This window comes from Pomacea canaliculata, linkage group LG3 (assembly GCF_003073045.1).
Source record: "Pomacea canaliculata isolate SZHN2017 linkage group LG3, ASM307304v1, whole genome shotgun sequence".
Classification (NCBI taxonomy): Eukaryota; Metazoa; Mollusca; class Gastropoda; order Architaenioglossa; family Ampullariidae; genus Pomacea; species Pomacea canaliculata.
The window spans coordinates 15508348-15528316 of record NC_037592.1 but is presented as its reverse complement, the minus strand read 5'-3'; the positions used below and the strand labels follow the sequence as shown (position 1 = coordinate 15528316).

General features: G+C 41.1%; 1 protein-coding gene across 5 annotated transcripts in view; it reads right to left on the bottom strand.

Moving 5' to 3' along the window:
- Window positions 1-19969, bottom strand: part of LOC112559523 — a 49249-nt gene that overhangs the window by 12197 nt on the left and 17083 nt on the right. For 2 of the 5 annotated variants that reach the window (XM_025230835.1, XM_025230840.1), the window contains exon 2: window positions 11671-12640. In XM_025230835.1, coding sequence (XP_025086620.1) covers window positions 11671-12328 — 658 coding nt within the window. In that variant the 5' untranslated portion in view covers window positions 12329-12640. Of the gene's footprint in view, window positions 1-11670; window positions 12641-13064; window positions 13217-15322; window positions 15341-17198; window positions 17740-19969 lie in introns of those variants that run through there. The other 3 variants (XM_025230837.1, XM_025230839.1, XM_025230838.1) reach the window with 3 other exon arrangements.

Genomic DNA, 19969 nt, shown 5'->3' with positions numbered 1-19969 from the left:
GGAAATTATGGAAAATTGCAGTCAGGACTGAACAGCAAATGCACTGATAACCGTGGATTAGATACTCAGGGTAGAAAGTAAATTTACAATATTTTCATTTTTGTTTTCCTCCAGAGACTATTTACAATAGATTAGTAGATGTTTGTGCCATTTAAGAGAATGTAAAAAATTTCTCCTTTAATAAGAGCGTGTTATGTTCTTAATTCATACATGCCCGTAGGAAGTTCGTGTCTGTTTATGTAAATGGGTTTTTTTCCGAAGGCCATAACGATTTAAAAGTTAAAGGAAGCTACACGCCTGGAACTCCCAATAAACATGCTTTCTTCTCTACACGTAGATGCATTTTTCGGCAGATAAACATGTTTATGTGCAAACACACGTCTAGAAGAAATGTGTGTATACGTAAACATTCGTTTCAGCAGATAGACTTGTTTCTTCTATGTGTATACACAAATTTCGGAAACTTACTTGTTTACTCTATGCATAAGCACATGCTTGGCAGATAAACGTGTTTATCCTATGCATAAACAGTCGTTCTAGGACAAACAGGAAAGAGCCACTCGCTCGAAAACATATGTGTAGTACTGCACGTGAATGTGATCGTGCACACTTGTGCGTGCCAACGTGCATGGGTACCTGTGCCAGAAAATTTCTCTGCTATAGTTTATTCTAAGCGCATAAGAAGGCAACGTTTATGTTTAGCAGGAGCCGTACAGATGTCGGGATCTTTCTGGCCAGAGGGCCGGTGCACCACCATGCACTAGAAATTTGATGTGATTATCGTGTCATTTGCTTCAAGCCCCTTCAATTACAAACCTACCGCCTTAGACTCCTTCATCCAATCTTTCTAGCGCTTTTAACTGTCTGTTGCACCATTTTAATTGTTTCTTCTTTTTTTGCGAGCAATTTTCTTATCGTTTGGAAGACGACGTCTTCGAAGGGAGCAGCCGAGCGCCATTTACACAGCGAATCGAGCCGAAGCACAGTTAGATTTATATCTGTTCTTGCCTCTCGAAAGTATGTTTGAATAAAATCGAGACTGCATCTCCAGTGCTTGTCTGTCTGTATAGTCTGGAAATACAATTGGTAAACGAACCGCACTTCAATTAACTTTTTAGAGCGTGCTCTGCCACGGCTGCTCTATATGCCGGTAAACGGCTCGGAAACTATGACACATGCTACTCGTGCAATCGTTCATCGGCACTGCACGCGCACTGCACACCGGCACACAGCCCCCAAAATAGCATCGCTCTTGCTTATAATTAGCTGAGGAGGGCTTCGACCAGACGTTCTGTCATCAGTGGTTTAACCATTTTATCAGAACTATCTCTGTCTAGCGCCAGTAGTTTAACCATTCTGTCAGAGTGCCTCTCGTTCTCTAGCGCCGGCAGCTAAAATATTTGTATGGACTTGTGACTTAGTCTAGTACCGGTACTAACCATTCTGTCAGAATTTCTCTCTTAAAATAGAGCCGGCAGATTAGCCGTCATCTGTTGGTTTCTCTTTTCGTGCTATAACTATGAATGTCTGTAGTAGCCAACAGGTATATTGTAGATAGCTACTTTAGGACGGCTTTCAACACTGGTCAAGAACTACAAACATGAATCTACACTGACAAGCTTAAAACTATCCTTTTTAAACTAACACTGCGTAGTATGTAATACTGTCTTCTTTTCCAGTAGACAATTTATAGCTGGACGCTTATATTAAAAAAAAACCGAATTTTTGTAAAATTACAAAATAAAAACGTAAATCTCCTGAAGGTTGACAGTATCCCTTTAAGTGATAGAAATAAATCAAACCAATAAAGATATGTTTTTAAAAAAAGTTTGCCTTTCCCAAAATTGTAAATATAAGTAAAGTCTCTCATCAAACTACCGTAAGTACTCTTTCATAACTTTAAGGACTCGTTCAACAGCATACTTTTATCTCCTCTGTCGAGAAGAAAGAAATGTTGCATGGGTGTGTTCACGTCAACAACTAATTTTTTTTAAAGAACAAAAATAAACGGCTGCGATGCCAAACCCACTGCACTAACAAGTTTCAGAACACTCGCGCACGCACACACAACGCTTGTAAAGAGTTGAATTGCATCAGCGACTAGTGCAGCGGACGAGGCGACGTTGCCTGGGTCACCAGACAAGACGAGAGTGGTAAGAAACGCACGCGCAGGAGGCTGGTTGTGTAATCGCAGTTAGGATGAACCTGATGGCGCAGCCAAGAAAACAATGGCAGCAGAGTGATCAGTCTCTGTCTTTTCTCACAGACAGCCAATCATGCAGGCAGACGACGGACAGGCAGGCAGGAGGGCACACAGAGAGGGAAGGAAAGAGAAAGTTACTGCGTCTTTGTCGACACGTGCAACAGTCCATTGTGAACAAACATGTTTCAAAACAAGTACGCACAAACATCAATCTACACATATACACTGTTGAAATTGTGCATGCAACACATATACCGTATTAATTAAGATAAAGTTCTCTGTGTACAACATTTATATTTATACTCGAACGTTGTGTACACCACTGTGTACATAATTCTATTCTGAATTCTGATTACAGCGCACACATGTTTTCAGTGTAAGAACCGCCTAGAATTCAATTTCTATACAACCATCCAGACATACAAACTGCTAGCCAAGAAAAAGAGGGAAGTTAAAATTGTTCATTCAGGTGCTCTCTCGAGAGCTCACGCTTGGATATAAGCAGTCTCTCACATGCACAGAACAATCACTGCACACTTACAGCATATACAAATGGTTAGTAAAGTAACGAACTTGACAAAGATTTCACTTGCTGCAAAATATTTTGCAGAACCTCTTAGTTCGTAATATTATAGACGTGTATTATAGTGGCACCATCAGAGGGCATTAGCTATTTATTTTATTTTCTAATGCCCCTTTAACTCTGCAATTGTCAGAAATCGAATGAAAGAAGACTGACACCAAAATACAGGTCTGACATTATACAAGACGGGTATCTGCTAAAAAGAAGTACTTATGTTCGAATAATCACACTGGTAGACCTTTGACTCACCTTTTAAAATGAGTTGGTTGGTTTAGTAGGAAAATGCTTCAACACTGAGGCGATTTTGTACTATTGAGAATGACAGGGCGGGTGGGGGACTGGCCGGAAAGGAATAATAGAGGAGCGAAGATACCCGGAGAAAACCCCCTAGCGGACGGCAAAAGATAGAGACACTGAAGTATAGCGAAGACCACGAAGGTTGAAAGAAATCAAATTATCCACTAATACCCTTCCCGCCCAGTTTGTCTCAGTCTACGCTATCTCCCATTGTGGTCACTTACACTCTGTCTTTGCTCTTTACCTCAAGTGACATGTCATGTTTTCAGCATGCCCTATCTGCGGGAGCAGCTCCCTTGTTTCATTGTTTCATTCTAGGCACGACCGCCTTAACTGAACTATGTGAGTCACGTGAGGAGCTCTGGGACCGGCTGCAGAGTCACGCTAGTTGGATGCTAGTCTAGTAAGTCAGCAAACCCGCTAATACTTTATCAGCATTTTAGCAGACTGCTAGGCCTTAGCATCCAGTTAGCGCGACTGTTCACTCGGCCCCTGCATTCTTCAAGTTGTTGCTAAACGGTACGCCACGAGATCTCGTGCTGATTGATAGATGACGAGAGTGGGCTAGAGGTTCGCGAGCAGAGGAAAGACATTTTCAGTAGAAGTGCTCAGGCATGGGAAAAACCCTTCAGTAAACAGCAGAGGGAATTTCTTATTAAAAGTTTGAGGCCCGCAGAAATAACACAAAAAAGTGAAAACCCATCAGTTACAGACGCTCAGTATTTTCGTTCGTATTTTCATGGACAAGAGGCATGCAAGATCCGTCGCTTGCTAAAAGAAAAAAAAATCAAACAAAACAAAACAAAAAACACCAGAAACAACGATTACATTCTAACACGTAGTGTTTAGGCTTTTCCTCAGCCTTCTTTTCAATCATGGGTGCTGCGAATGAAGTGCATTTACAATTCGAAAATCCGTCCCTCCTCAAAAGCTTTAAGACTCAAGAATATGTTTATCTGTTGTCATATGTAATCTTCTGGACACTGTTTTATCTCTTTTGTAAAATAATTCATTCACAGTAATTTCCTTTTAATGTTACTCATCTGGGTGCAGGTGCTGCTACATCTCCTCTGGATGATGCTGTCTCTTAACGGAAATTTTTAATATAATTCATATTCAGCTTTCCCAAACCTCTCGCCACCTTTCCCAACTATAAAACTTGTATGGCTACAAATTGTGTAACTGCTCAGTTATCTATATAAGAATATGCACACTACAATCATATTTAATATTGTAAACTATGGAGACATTGCACGAGTGTCTACCAGTAAACCATGTGATGATATTATCTACAAAAGACAGACTGGACTGACGAGACTGAAAGAGAATGCGTCTGGCAAAATGTGCTGGTTAAATCATACTGTTCTGTCAGAATGAATATATTTCAGTGGTGTTCAACGATCACCAATAGGGTTGAATCGAGCAAGTGATTAAGACTTAGAGAAACAGATTAATGGGAAGATAAAACATAAAAGCATTTAAATACACACCTTGCATTAGATTCAGGACGATGTCAGGTTTTCTTTCCTCTCGTCCGCTAAAAGTTTCGAAGGGAAGTAATGTGTGAGAAAAGATGGGGATTTGAAAAAAGAAAAAGAAGATTTCTAAACTAAGCTATTCCACAGGCTTTATTTGTGAAAGGGGCTTGCAGGGTTAAGATTACTGAAGCAGTATCTCTGTCGGGTATTATCTATGTGTCTCCAACATGAGAGCGTATCTTGTTAAAAATTATCTGGTAAAGATGCTTGAAAGTCTTTCACATATCCTCCACCCACATCCCAACACTGCTGTAGAAAATACCCGTTTAATATTCACCTTCCACTCCTATACATATCGTTTCATCCACCTACCCTTTCTCTATTTCCTCCAGTTTGCAGCTTTGTTTATTTTAAATCACCAGTACACTACACCTTATAGTTACAACACTGGTGATTCAGCAGCATGCCCGTACCCAGCATTTCTACTGTAGCCTTAAATATTGTCTACGGTATTAGTCACTTTCTGGAATGCTATTCGATACTTATTAACAACAGGCACGAACACTGAACGGAAATTAATGACACACTTTTTGTCCACAGTTTGGTGCTTATAAAAAATCTCCACCCAAAAACCAGCTATTTTTTACGCTTTAAAAGTTACATATCAATACCACACAGCAAATAATTCTTACTTCTTTTTTCGCTGGAACAAATTTGTTCCCTTTAGAATTTTGTTCAAAAATAAACCGAACAAAACTCTATGCACTGGGAGACGCTGAAGATCATGCTGACCTACTCGCATGCCCGCCCATCCAACCCACATTCGCCCAGACGCCCTACTATGCCCTTGCGCCAACTTTTTTTCCCTTGGTAACCGGCCAGCCAATTAGTTTCGATGTGACTGCTTTATCGATGTTGAAATACAAGCGATTCTGAACTTTATCTACTTTTCAAGGCCTCATCTTTGACGCAAATACAGATGGTCAACAACTTATGCTTTATTCCTGACCGAACAGCCTTCATTTTCGGCAACGCACGCAGTGACTTGTGCACAGAATAACTCACAAACGGAATGAAAAAAGAAAAAAAAAAAAAAAAGAAAGGAAAAAAGAAGAGGAAAAATGGGGCGCAGGATCCGACAGAATTTGTGTTTAAATTTTTAGGCAACGATGACTTTGCCTGCATCATTTTGACTGGTATAAATGATATTTATAAAGTGTAGACATCTTTCATGCTGAGACTTTTTGTGAGCACAACTAAACAATCATTTGTTATTTATTTCTTTAAGACACTCTTCTTCCTTTTTCTCTTGCTGTAAAGTGGGGAGATGCTATATAAATCCGCAAATGTATCCTACGATGAATCAGCTAGTTAGTGAAAGTAATACAAGGATAATGCTTATGTCAATTGGCATAATGCACAAATCTACCGAGGTGACGAATGTCTAACTATCGTAAGGCAGTAAGGCAGAGTTTAAGGTACATGTAATAACTCATGCACACACCGATTTATTTCGGATGTTTTCACTCCTACTCAAACATAAATATACCTCCATGCATGCATGAGCTTATGTACAGTCACAACTATGAAATAATGTATTTCATCGCAAAACCGGGAATAAGGCCACCCACACCAAAATTCCTTCACGACAAGTGCGCATGCGTGCGCGTGTTGGTGCAGGAACAGGGAGGAATCAAAGCACGCACGAGCACACTCGCGAGTTTTATGAGTGACTTATCTTTTGCCACAGGCCAACCGAAACGGCTCGAGAGTAGGCCTTAACGCCACTCACTTGGTGTTACAAGCAACAGATAATTCAGCCACGCATCAGGTCATGCGCACTGAGAAGAGGCGTGTCCTGCAATAAAACGTGGATGTACACTACTGAAGGCGACTTAATTTACTGTATCATCACAAATCGTTGGCGTGCGGGATTCCAACACTAATTTGATACACTCCTTTCATTTCACGAGAATTTACTTTCGACTGTGCCAACGTAGACATCTTTGCACGACTGCAATGCGCATCCACTCCCTGACTCTCGTCTCCATCCACACTGAGAAAGAGAAAAGGGAGGGTGAACCTGCAGAGGGAGCTTCACTGTGAATGCATCTATGTTTGTTCCAGCTTTAGACAGGGAGGCCGTTTGGTCCCTGTCATCTAGTTTGGAACATAAATCAAATGCGGGGTAACTTTACCGTCTACTGCCTTCTAGGAGTGGAACTCAGTTGGGTATCGGGGAAAGTGAAGGCTACTACATGCAGGTGGCTACCTAAGTACACTTCTTGCATATGCGTATATTTAAAATATCTAAAGATATGTCTAAGATGAGCTCTAAAAGATACACATGTTGGCATTCAAAAACGAGAAAAAAAAAAACAAAAACACACACACAAATGCATAATATTATAATACTTCAGCACTCTTGCATTGCCTTTTATGCTTGGCTATCCCTCGACAATGAATTCAAATGTTCTGCTCCCTTGCAGGCCAAATGTTGACAGAGCAATGAAGTGCATATCTGTGTTTAAACTATCAAGTGTCGTGTCTGTAAATCTTCTTCAGTGATTCTTTTGATTCCAGCATGAATGCTTTTCAGTAACCTATTTTTGTCTTACGATGATATCCGCACACCGAGGCATGTATTTGTGCTTTGTTGTGCCGGCTTCAGACTTCTGTTATCGGAACTTATTGAAGGTATCGGGTATTCCTTCAAGGTCGAGTACACACTAGTGTAATAGATTTGCAATTACTCGAACTGCCATATAATACAACACTTGATTTATTGAATATCCACCAGTTAAAATGATTGCATCAGGCAAAGCGAACCGATATGCCAAGATCAACAACGAACCTAAAACCCAGGAAATCGTGAGGCTTTCTGGATAACGGGATAAAGTGCTAAAATACAGGGATATTGCCTTAGTCTGCTGGGATAAGTCACAGGTGTAACGGAATATGACATGTCTGCCTGGATAATGCATGTCTGACCTATGGAATGAGACAAAAATCTACGGGGAAAAATACTATGACTAGCGAGGTAAGGCAAAATCAACAATGAAAATAGTCTGACTAGCGAGGTAAGGCAAAATCTACAGGGATAATGCATGTCTACCATGATGAAACACTAGTCCAACTGTGAGGAGATCCACTGACTGAAGACGGATGCAGGGTTATTTTACCGACAACTGGCAGACATCTGTCGAAAATGCTGTAGCGGCTTTGGCCACGAGCTGTCATAACTAATCACAAGCTTGCCTTTGCAGGCATATGAAGTATTTGGATGTGTCAGCAAGCTGCATTTCCTCCTACTTTTTTTCAAATCGCGGATGTCGAATGGGAGGCAGGATACTGCTGTGCAGCAAGTGTATAAAACCTCATGGGTGGACATCGTTTGCTTTCATTGCCCTAAGATTCCTTCATAGCGCTAGCAAAGCTGACCCCACAGGACTGACCTTTCTCTTTCATACTGATTGCCCTGTACTCCACGTTGGTGGAGAATGTGAAGTTCGTGTTGATCAAGGTTGCATGCAGGCATGCAGTAGAAGTTTAGATTACAGGAGTGTAAAGGCCTGAGCGACTAAAGCAGAACACGACGGATGAATATAAAGACAGCTAGGGTCTAACTGTTCTCTCCCTTGAAGTTAGCTCAAATTACTATCACTTTGTTGACATAACATCCTTCCTAGGATTAGCACTTGAAATGAAATCAAAAGCGTTGAAGGCCAGTGAGAAGAAGTTTAAGTTACGTGTGAATGCTGTCTTGGTACAAGAAAAATGTTCTTTATGCTTCGTGTTTGTTCTGTCAACACCACTACGACGAAACAGGTCGAAAAAAGGGAAAAATATTACTTCTGTTCGTGTCTCGTGTAGCTTTCTCGGTTCAAGTACAACATGGAGGATGCGATCCCAGAAGCTTCGTATGCAGCTTTTGCTATAAATACTTGCGAGAAAAAAATACCAGTAACACATTTTTGACTAGCGAGAGTTATGTTACACACATGAAAATTAAATAAACACACGTTTTCGAGTCACTAGACATTTATTTCCGCTTCCTAACTCCAAAAAATGCAAACTTATTGGTTCAGTGTACTGGGCTTTTCGCTGCTCCCGTCGCCAGGCAAACCCATTTTCGACCACAGCATCCACTTTTTATCTTTTTCGTCTTTTCGCTATACATCAATCAGTCACTGCAAACAGTACTTTCGAAGCGAAGCAGTACGATAATAAATCAAATGGAGAATTTTTGACATTAGACCTTGATAGCAGCGGGCTGGCCGGCTACCATGTACACACCTAGTGTGCCATTGGCAATAGCCAGGCGACTGAACACCAAGCAGGCGAAACTAAACCTACTTTGAACCCCAGGCTCGTGTTCTTTTGTCAGACGAGAACGTGGTCCATGTCCGTCAAGCAAAGGCACGCGTCAACTTTTTTTTTTTTTTTTTTTTGGTGGGGTGGGGAAGGGGTGGAGGGGAAAGGGGGAGAGAAAGAAAGGCAGAAAGTTTAACGCGACGTCAGCAGCAAGGGCTGGTTGGTTGGTAGAGTTTTACTTGCGGCGGAGAGGGGGTGGGAGAAAGAAAGACGGAGAGAAGGATCGGGTAGGGAGGGAGAGGAAGGGGTTGGCTCGCCATAGATACTGCACACCAGGACGCGTCGTTTCAAGCAAGCTGTAGGAGCACACACGATACTGCCGGAGGCGGTATACGTATTCCTCTAACAGCCGTGCCTTCTCATCCACCACGTCTCACTACCGAACAAGTCTAGACTCTGTCGCCTAGCAACAATGGTATCCGCATGGGAAACGTCTCTAGCCTACCATAAAGTCTCAATGGAACGTCCAGCGTTCGAGCAGATGACATATTTTGCTCTACACGTGTGTAAATACCTCATCTTTGCTGGGTCACTGTCGAGATTACCTGACTGCATTTTGTTTCTTTATTCGTGCTTGACGAGGAAAGACATTTGAAGAGACTGCTTGCTGATTTTCCTTTAATGTTTACCTCCTCCCATTAAGATAATAATAAGATGGAGCTCTATGTAAAACACTCACTCACACACGCACACATGCACGTCACGTACACTACTGTCTAACACTACTGTGCGTGAAGTGTAGAGCGGGTGTGAGTACCGACATTTTTGAAATTTTCATTCTCCAACATACGTCGGGTATCATAGCGTACTGGTATGCAAGGAAAATTCTTAGTTTGCAATTACAGATTTAGCCGCCATATGACGGCTGTCATAGTGAAACTTCAAAACACGCGAAAAAGGCTACATCTTGAAATTCAAAAGTTCCCCCACAATTAAAAAATAGTATTTTGTTGTTTGTTTGTTTCTTTGTTAAGAGAGAAAATTGTTACAAGACTGGAGGCATAAGAACTACCGAATAGTTCGGTAAATTAAAATTTCCTGCAAAAGAAGTTACTTGTTGCAAAGAGTATTTCCACACAGTATAACCAATATATCAATATAAACGTGACTCATTTTTGTTTGGCGAGAATGGGGTCAGCCTCTATCGGCTCTTAATAAGTATCTTTTACAGGATTTCTTTGGACTGAACAATTTAGACTATGCTTTTGAACAAAGTGACTTACGGAACTCTCAAAAAAGTGGCAGACACATTTTAAAAAGTAAAGAAGCAGACACAGCTGCAACACTGGTTTTTAACATATTTTTTTTACAATTTATTTTGATTACTGTATTTAGACTATGCTTTCGAACAACGTGACCTATGGAACGCCCAAAAGTAGCAGAGTCCATTTTTTAAATAAAAGAAAGAACTGAGACAGCTGTAATGGATGGGTCTCACGGTATAAGGTGGGGTAGGGGGAGCAGCTGCTGCTTCCGTTTCATCGCTTCAAAGGAAGGCTTCTTTGAAGGACATTCGCTTATTATGTTTTCTATTCTTCTCAGATGTGATGGAAATGAACAAAATGCTCCCGCTGTCGTGATCCTTCTTGCTGTAGCTGGTGTCAATGCATAAAATCACCTAAAGCGTAAACACAAAAGCTCAAAGAATTTCTTTTGTGCACGTACAAGGCTTTCTTTCTAAAAATAAAAAAAAGAACTGAGGCACGCGACAGGAAGAAAACGGAGAAATTTCGCGCGTGAGCAGTAGTCTGTAAGGGACATCAGGTGGCAGAACGACCAGATTGTGTGACCTTTTAGGCTCTTTCCGTCCTGCCGAATCTTTCATCGTCTTGATTCACTAGTCACCCGCAGCACTAGGCTTGACAAACACATCTTTACCGGTTCATAAATCATACTCACCCAGGAGATGCATTCTCTTAGAAATCATTCTTAAAGCCATGTGCCCTTTTGTCATTTGAAGCGAATGAGCTGTGGTATATGAAATGCTATTCTATCACCCTGTCTGCTCTTTGTTACCTCTTTCACTCTAACGCCCGAAAATACTTCGCTTTAGGGGGTAAGGAATTCTCTTTTGAGCCTACCTGGTGAGTTTTTTCTAAAAGCAAAACCTTTCATCTTCTCTTAAACTGTAAATCGGATTTACTCTTGCTGTACAGCTCTCGCGTCCGTTTCGCTACACGAGACACAGCCGCTCAGTTGGACCGAAGTATGCTCGAGTTGCTGTTTTAGTTCCGCGAGACAAGTTAAATAGTCCCGTAGATATATGAATGCACTACCGTATTTGTTTTTATCTCTTAGCGCTTAACCATGGTCTGAAAACATATATATCTAAATGTAGAAGATCTGAAAGCTCCTTATCAAAAGGGGCAATACTCAGGCACATAACTCAGCAAAGCGGTGGCGATGAAGCCATGAACTGTTGTTGTTACTTGCTTGCTAATCTGTTCGGTCTTTGTATGCAAACGCATTATTTTTAACGGCAGACGGAAGAAACTTCGATGTACTGTCTTCAGAGAGTTTTATTAAATTTTTTTTTGTTGTTGTTGCTATCGCTTGGCCATAACAATTACACTTCTTGGATCTCTGTCCCTGCTTCTGTCTGCCTAGAGACCATGCATTTTTGCCTCACTCACAAGATGTCAACTTGCTTTATTATTTATGTCAATTTATAATTCGTCAAGTCTATAAAAGATTAAGTTATAATATTATTGCTAAACTAAATTATTTTTACTTACGTTTGACATCATTTAAAATCTTGATGCACAGGTCATTGTCTTCTGGGAAGAGGGAGCAGCGCAACATCTCCGGCCAATCAAATCCGTAGGGCGTCATCCTGTGCAAGCAGTTGTCACGGACACTTTCACACAGACTGCGACATGGGTAGATGAGCCGGTCCAGGCATACGGGTGAGAACAAGGAGCAAAGAAATACTTTGGTGTCCTTGTGGCATTGCAGACCAATAAGAGGAACCCACGACCTAGCCTGTTGAATGACTTCGGCCAAAGAGTCGTGTTGCAGAATGTTGGGAAGCATCATTTTGTTATATCCGATCTTGTAACACAGAGTCAGGTTTTCTGGAATATCTACACACTTGGGTCGCACAATCCTTCCGCTCATCTTGGCCCACTCTTCGTCGAAGTCACTGAGGTAGGACGGATCTCCTAGCCCATATCCTGCTCCGTAGCCAAACCCGCCATGAGTGTCGTAGTCGTTGTTGTAGGTGTATTGTCTGTCAGCTCCTTCACCTCCCGCTACGGCGGCAGAGGCTGCCATGGCCAAATGCACAGTCCATGACAGAGTGGTGAGCAGTAGCAGTGATATCGACATCCCGTGACCCTGGCAGGCTGTGCCGGACAGTCTTACAGCTGTGGCAGTAGATGCTGAGGGCTCCATGCTGCGGACTGGCTTACCTGTTTGTCACCGTTGTGTGCGCGAGGCTCACACAGTTAAAAGACGAGGACGATGGCTTAGTAATGCAGCGGCTATGTGCGATTTGTCTCGACCACCCGGTGGACATCCACCTGGTATCACGGTGTCGACTTCTGGTAAATCGGCTTCTGCGCAGAGCTCGCCAGTGACAGTTGTGGCCCCGACGACAGAGACGATGGTAGCGAGAATGATGTCCGATCAGAGGTTTTGCTGCTCAGATCCTGGGTGCACATCCCTCCTGTTCACTGGCAGGCATCGTGGGTACTTGGGATGGAGCTAGACAACAGGCACAAATCCAACAAAAACCATTCAGCTGATGGGATAACCATACACACCTAACAATGGATAAAGTAAGGGCCCTCTGGAAGGTGTTCTTTTAGAAGGAATCCCCAAACGAGTTGCTGTTACAGTTGCTAACACCACTACCATCACCACCACCACGACGTTCCCGCTAGTCGGGCAGCCGTCGCCACGACCACAACCACTACCGGTGCGAGCGGCTGGTTTAGTGTAATCGCAAAGAAGAGGAGGAAAAGGAACCGAAGCTTGCGCCGCGTGCAACCACGTAGTGAAGGAAGGAGAGCAGAGTGTAAGGCAGGCGGGCGAATGGAGGGGACTAGCACAGTAGACACGGTTACAGCGAGACTGGAGAAAAGAGCAGTAGTGGTACGAGCGGACTGCCGCTATCACAAGGCCTCACTTTTTACTCGGCGAGGCATAGCGCTCAACACTCTAGCTGCCCCGCTCCCCACGTCTAGGATATGTAAGCAAGCAGTCAGTCGTACGCCCCCAGCTTCTAAAGACCAGCCAAACTGGAGAGAGTACGAGCCAGCGAACGGCCCCCACCCAGGAACAATGTCTATGCCAATGAGACTGTTATGCTTTGGGGGCGGTATTAAATGGGCATTAGTGCAGGGTGGCGGGGAGAAAGGAGACGGGAAGGTTTGGGGAGTGGGGGGCGGGGGAGCCGGCAAGGTTGTGGGCCAGCCGGGTTGTCAGTCGGGTCGTGTCACTCACACTGTGGGGTGGCGGGTGGCTGGGCCAGTGAATGCTACGGCTTAGTCTCTGTTGATTATCGACGTCAGATTTCTAGTGAATGAATTTAACTGCATTGCAATGCACGCTTCAACAGGAGCCGAGACGGGCGTAGGATAACAGATAGTCCCATTTTCCCTCATACATTTATCAAATAATGTTATCAGTATGGCGATCTAAGTTGTTGGTACAACAAAGGCTTACACGATTCTTAGAAATTCTTATTATAGTGATGTGCACGTTATTTTCAGTAAGAAAGAAAGACGTCCTGCTTTAGAGAAGTAACTGAATAATAAAAATCAGCATCGCAATGTAGAAAGTCAGTCACATGGTTTCTTCGAAAACATCTGTTTAAATATTTTATACATAAAATAATACTAAATTCTGCTGTAAAATACGTTTGGCTTTTGCATGAACCACAAAGGAATGACGGAGATGAGAGGCTAAGAGAGAGGAAGAGAAAGAAACGAATGAGCAGAGTTGCTTGAGAAGCAAAAGACCGCCAAGGCTGTTTAGTTTCTGATCTCCATGGTGATTTATTCTTGTTATCTTCATATCTCAGTTCACGATCGGCGCCGATAGTGTAATCTTCTTTTCGACATATTCCAGTTTACTTACGTCAGTGTTTGCCAGATCAAATTATGTCTGGAGATACACAAAAATAACAGACCAGTCGCTGGCACAGACATGTTTTTGTCTCTAGACAGTGCGCCACAAGGACTCGGAATAGCTTGCTTTAATGAAAGCAGCGACTGGGACAGCTGCTGTTGTCTACCAGAAAACTTAATGGAAAAGGAAAGAGCGACAAATGCATTCTTCTGTTTCTTACTGTCTGTAGCACACAGAAATAAAAGCAGTTCGTCTAATGTTTTACTTTCAAGATCATTTCATTCAAATAGTCTTGGATATTAGACAAAAATGCGCTCTAAAATTCTAAATTTACGAAATGTTCGACGTCCACGATCTTAGTGATATGGTTCATGTTAGCTGTTATACTCTTCTATAATACTACACACAAATTCTTAGTATGTTTCGTCCATTTGTTGCTTTCCTGCCTACAAATTTCAATTACACTATTACATAAAGAAAACTGGCTTGTTTAGTCTGATAATACTTTACATTCACTAAAATGTCTACGTTGTTAGCACTACAGACTGCACTAAATTACTGAAAGTAACACAGCCTGACATTCTTTGCCAATTTGCGGCGATTTTCCATCATTTATAATCATATTATAACATTGGACTTCTGCTGATCTTTTACTAGTGGTGTAAGCCAACAATAAAGTCCAAAATACTTCTCAAGTCTACGACTTCCGGTTTAATAACCAGGCTTCCTTCTACTGTCTCCCATTGTCACAATTTACTTCAATATTTTCAGCTCTAATACTTTCAGTGCAAAAATAAAAGAAACAAAATTTCGTGACATCCAACCATCTTTTTCCCCAATGTTTGTGCGGCTAATCACTATTCAGTGTATTCTGGCTTAATACTCTGCCTTCATGTTCCCTCTCGGAAACACTTGAACACAACCCTTTTTCTTTCACGTCCCTAAATAACTAGCACACATAAAGAGTATTCGTATTGCTCCTTTCAATTTTCGCGAAATACGCACCAGTGACTAAGAGGCTTTCAGAGCTGACCAGAAATTTTTCGAAGACTTGCATAACCTAGTCTATCACGAATAAACTATTCCAAATTTTTGGTGAATATTGAATACAGAATGTTAAAAAAACACATACTTGCACACCAACATAGACACTAGAACATAGAAACCAAACGTTCAATATGTTGGATTTAACCTAGGCAGAAAATATATGTTGGCCGCGCGTGAAAACAAAATTTTATTTTGTTTGAACTCGAGAAACGTCAGGAAACTCTCATTTCTCCTTAGATTGAAAAAGAGCATGAAAGAAGTCGGTACCTGTGGAGATGTAGATTTTGTTTCATTCATCCGAGCCCGCGCTGCAGATACAGACACTCCTTCCAACTCTTGCAGACAGAAGCCTTTGAAGTGCGCAAAACACGAGGCGTTCAAGCGAGGGCTAGTAGTGAAAATACGTCTGTTTTGAGCAATCGTTTAGTTCCAGTAGGGGAGACGAAGCCTTGGAAGGTTTGCTTGCTGTCTGGGTTATTTCTAAGTTTGATTTTGTCTGACCTGTAGGGCGGCTAGTTCAAAAGAAGCCGCGTTTGTCGTCTGGAAAACTTAGCAGACACATCACAAAGATTTAAAGTTTTTTTTTCTTCCTAAAGGACTTGGCGGACCTGATCTGTGAGACGACGTAACGACAAACACCCCCTAAACGTTAAAAATCGTGTTGAGATGAGAGGAGAGAGGAGAGAGCTGAACGAGGACAAGAAGGAAGAAAAAGGAGAGTGGTTCTGGAAAAGGAGGTGGAGGAGAAAGTGAAGATATCCCAGCTGTTCAGTTAGTGGCTTTACAAATCTTTGTGCTGACCTGAGTCCAGTGTTAAGGTGTCGCGCAGCGCTCGTTATTTTGTTGTGATTATGGTTGTTAGAGACTAAATGACGTGAGACCTGAGAATAAATGTTTCCTGACCATTACAAAATAAATAACAGAAAAATGTGCCCCCCACTCCTCCACATATCTGTAGTATATGTAAGGCATAACACACTAACGCTTTTACGACACATAGGTGTTCCTAACTTGAGGTGGTCAGTGACAGTCCCACAGAAAACGAAGGGGCAGAATAAATAACAACTACACATCGTTGGGTATCTACCCTAAGTCAGAAGTATTTGTAGCTGGCATCCACGATATTGGCATACATCTCTGACGTAAACTGGAGTACATGACCTGTACTTTGCTTTCATCTTTTATATACAGCTCATATAATTTATTCTCCATTTACTTCTATCTGCCGAAAACTACGTCTATGGCATTTTCTTCTGAGCATCCACGCGATATAATCATTTTGTTAAAAGGCGGACGCTTTTAATCTTCGATTTGATGGTAGTAATATAAATAAATCAGCCACTCTACTTCTCGCATGTCAGAATAGTCTCACCTTCTGGCACGTTCAGTTGTTCAAAGTTTTAAAAAATATTATTTAATGTACTGTGCATAAATAAGTAATCAAGCTGAAAAAAGTTCTGAAAATAACAGTTTGTTGATAATTCCACCTTACTTTTCCTTCATTCCACGCCAGAAATCGATTCTGTGACCTCTAGGAACTTCAAAAGAGTCTTAGCCATTATTTTCTGATCACTTACAATTTTAGGGGGAAAACAGAATTCGGAGATTATTAATGTCTAATTTACACGAGTTAGCTGTTTATGGTGTGGACAAAAACTGATGGAATAAACCTTTCCGTGTTGACACCAAATAAACTAAATCAGTGCTGTTCTTTTAAAGACTGTTAAATAGGTGCACAGCAACATGTGTATAAGCATTTTACAAAATCAATATATTAAAATACTTATGCATTTCAAATAAACTTGCTTACTACTGGTTGTGTCCAGCCAGACAGAACGCTTCACTAAATATGCACATCATAGTATATTAACTGGTGTCAAAAATGACTTTTAGACTGTACACAAGGCCTCAATCTAGCACTACAAGATGCAGCTTTTAAATGGAGTACATTTTAATCTTTCTGAAATTGCATGGTAAATAAACTACTGAAAAATAAACTAATGAGGACGATAATGATGATGATGGTGACTCAGGTAACAAATATTTTAAAACACATTCAAACAAACCAACAAACAATTATACAGAGAAATCGTAACAGACAAAAATACAACGAAGAAAAAGAGAATGCTGCACGCGAGCATACCACAACAGCACTGCATCAACATCATGGCTGGGCGGTCTTAGTAGATAGACAATCATGGTGCGCACAGCTCAAGACGCCCAGTGCAAGTGTAAAATATGTCCAAACGGCGACGAACACAAGTAGACACATGGCTGTCCATGTCTGGCGAGCACACAGATTGCTGGTAGAAATCTCGCATGAGCAGCAGTGCAAGAAAGTACACAAGCCATCCCAGGGTGTCAAACAGTATACTTTGGTATCATTATGCCGACATACGTACAGTAGATCCAGAATCTAAAATGTAGTGAAGTGGTTTGAAGAGGAGAAAATGTAAAACTTGCGAAGTAGAGACGATAGATAATGTCGAAAACAAGCTGGCGAAGGCATAAAAGCAATCCTGAACAGAGATGGGCGGAAAAGCAAAAACACAGATGAACAGTTCTTATTGCAATCGGCAGAAAGACAAAGGATAACAAAAATGGCGGAGAGCAGTTGCACTCGAGCCGGTTAAGCAAAGGGACATCACTCTCATGTCATCATGACAGAACTGTCTCTTTGTGGTTTCAGTGCACGTGTGTGGATGAGGGGAAGGGTATGGAAGGTGTGAATGTGTGTAAACGTATGGTAGAGGGGAAAAGAAACCTTTACACTAAAACAATCTAGCTCTCACTGGAATTTTCTTTGTCCACTCGAATGTGTGTGTCTGTATGCGGTAAGAAATTATTTCGAACATCCTTTCGAGACAATCTAAACAGTCCCTGCCTTTGTAATTTTCAAATATAATAATGAAACCCTATTCTGTAGCACGTTAACTTTTGTCTGATTTTAAAACATGCGTCTTTGTGATTCAAGTTTGGTGAAAAAAAAAGCCTCTGACCGAAATTTCCATTTTGACACACATAAACACCAGATCAACCAAGTCAGTGAAATGAATGAATGAACTATTGGCATCACACTTTTAAAACCTTCACTGTTATAGTGCCTAAGCTTTAAAGTCTTTTTAAAAAAAAGTAATTTGGTGCACAAAGGTTTGGCAACAAGCCAGCAGATGATGAACTAAAGGATGCAATAGATCCCTGCAGGGAAACCGGAAAAGCTTGAGGACAAAATGAATGGCATATTTCCGAGATAGCTGAACGTGTCAAGTAGACCCTGCTGCATCCTCTTGAGGCGTCTTTCTTACTGCGCAAGCAAGGAGACAGCGCTAAAAGACTTGAGGGATCTTACAAACGTTACCTGTCACTGAAAGAAGAGAAGATGGACTGCGCATCGTGGTTGGCAAACCGTTTGCACATGTTCCGCACTGATGTGACCCTAAACGCAAGTCTAATATAGTATCCACGTATTCACGAAATTGGTGAGGTGAAAGAGGAGGATGCCTAGGCATACTTTTCTGAATGAACCACTACACAAGGTACAGGAAAGAGGCAGGTCTACTATACTTGTGAAGAAAGACATAGTTCCCTATAAAGACTTTCCGTCGCTTGGGAGTGAGGTCTTAGACACCGCATTGTTCTTGTAGCCAACCTTTTTGTGTGAGATGTATATACATTCTCCCTAGCTGCCTTTCCTTTCTATGGGGTCAGGTGAATAGGATATGCACTCAGCCACACCAGTACCTCTCTTAACGGGCGCCCGTTGTGTGCTTGAAATGTTCACATTTCCCATGTTGAAGTCCACTGAATAAAGACTACAATAGTTCTATTGGTTTAAATACTCATATGCATGAAAATAAAGCAATAACTAAAAAATATTCATTTCCATGCGTTCTTATGAGGTCTATTTACCGACAGTTTTGCTTTTGCTTCTGTTTTTGTTTTGATTTTTAGTTTTATTTCATAATTGTTTGCGTAAGGCCATGACGAGAATCTACCAAAAATTAAAAGGGTAACATCGCTTAAACAAGAAAAAAAATTGTTTGTTGAAAAACTGAAATTTATGATGAGGTTGCTATGACTATAATCAACCCACTCTTTTAATATATATATGTGTGTGTGTGTGTGAGTTCCTTGTAATTAATGTGTTAATGTGTGTTATAGCTTAGAAAACAAAAGGTCATATAAAACTGTCTCAAAAAACATTTCATTCATTACAGGTACATATACAGATACACATTCATGTAGGATAATTTGATCTCTGTCTTTGTCTTCTGACCCATTCAAAACTGATCAATATGTTGAACTCCACAATATATTTTGAAAGACCAGCAATGCAGCTCGGACATCCAAAAAACGGATAGCAGTGACAGGACCGGTTGCATATTTCTAAAGTGCAGACTAGTTTTAGTGGGCTTAAGCAAGTAACATTATTCTTGAGTGCTCGCAAGAATACCACGTAGATTTTTGTATATTACAGCCCTCTAACAAGATATATTTAGGCTATAAAGCAAACAATCTCATGTGAAACAATCCATGTTGTCTGACTCATTATTTGTAATCATGAGATCCAGTTCTGCAGTACTTAAAATACTTTATATAAAATCTAATGTAACTAGATCTCACAATGAGACAAAGCTTCAGTTGTGTTTTGATAAACACCCTTCCGTTACAATTTCCTGATACCGTTTTATTGATTTTAGCAATGCTTTTTACACTATTTTTACTCTCTAGCTAAAAGATTGAAATAACCAGATCAATGAATTATTATTTCCCAAAGTTTCAAGTAATAAATGCATTAAATTCTTCAGTCTTGTATCTTTAATTAAGTTGAAGAAAAACACTGATAGTAAGTAATGTAAATTTTCTTTTCCAATTTACATTTGTAAATTAAAAAAAAATTGCTTCTAATAGAAT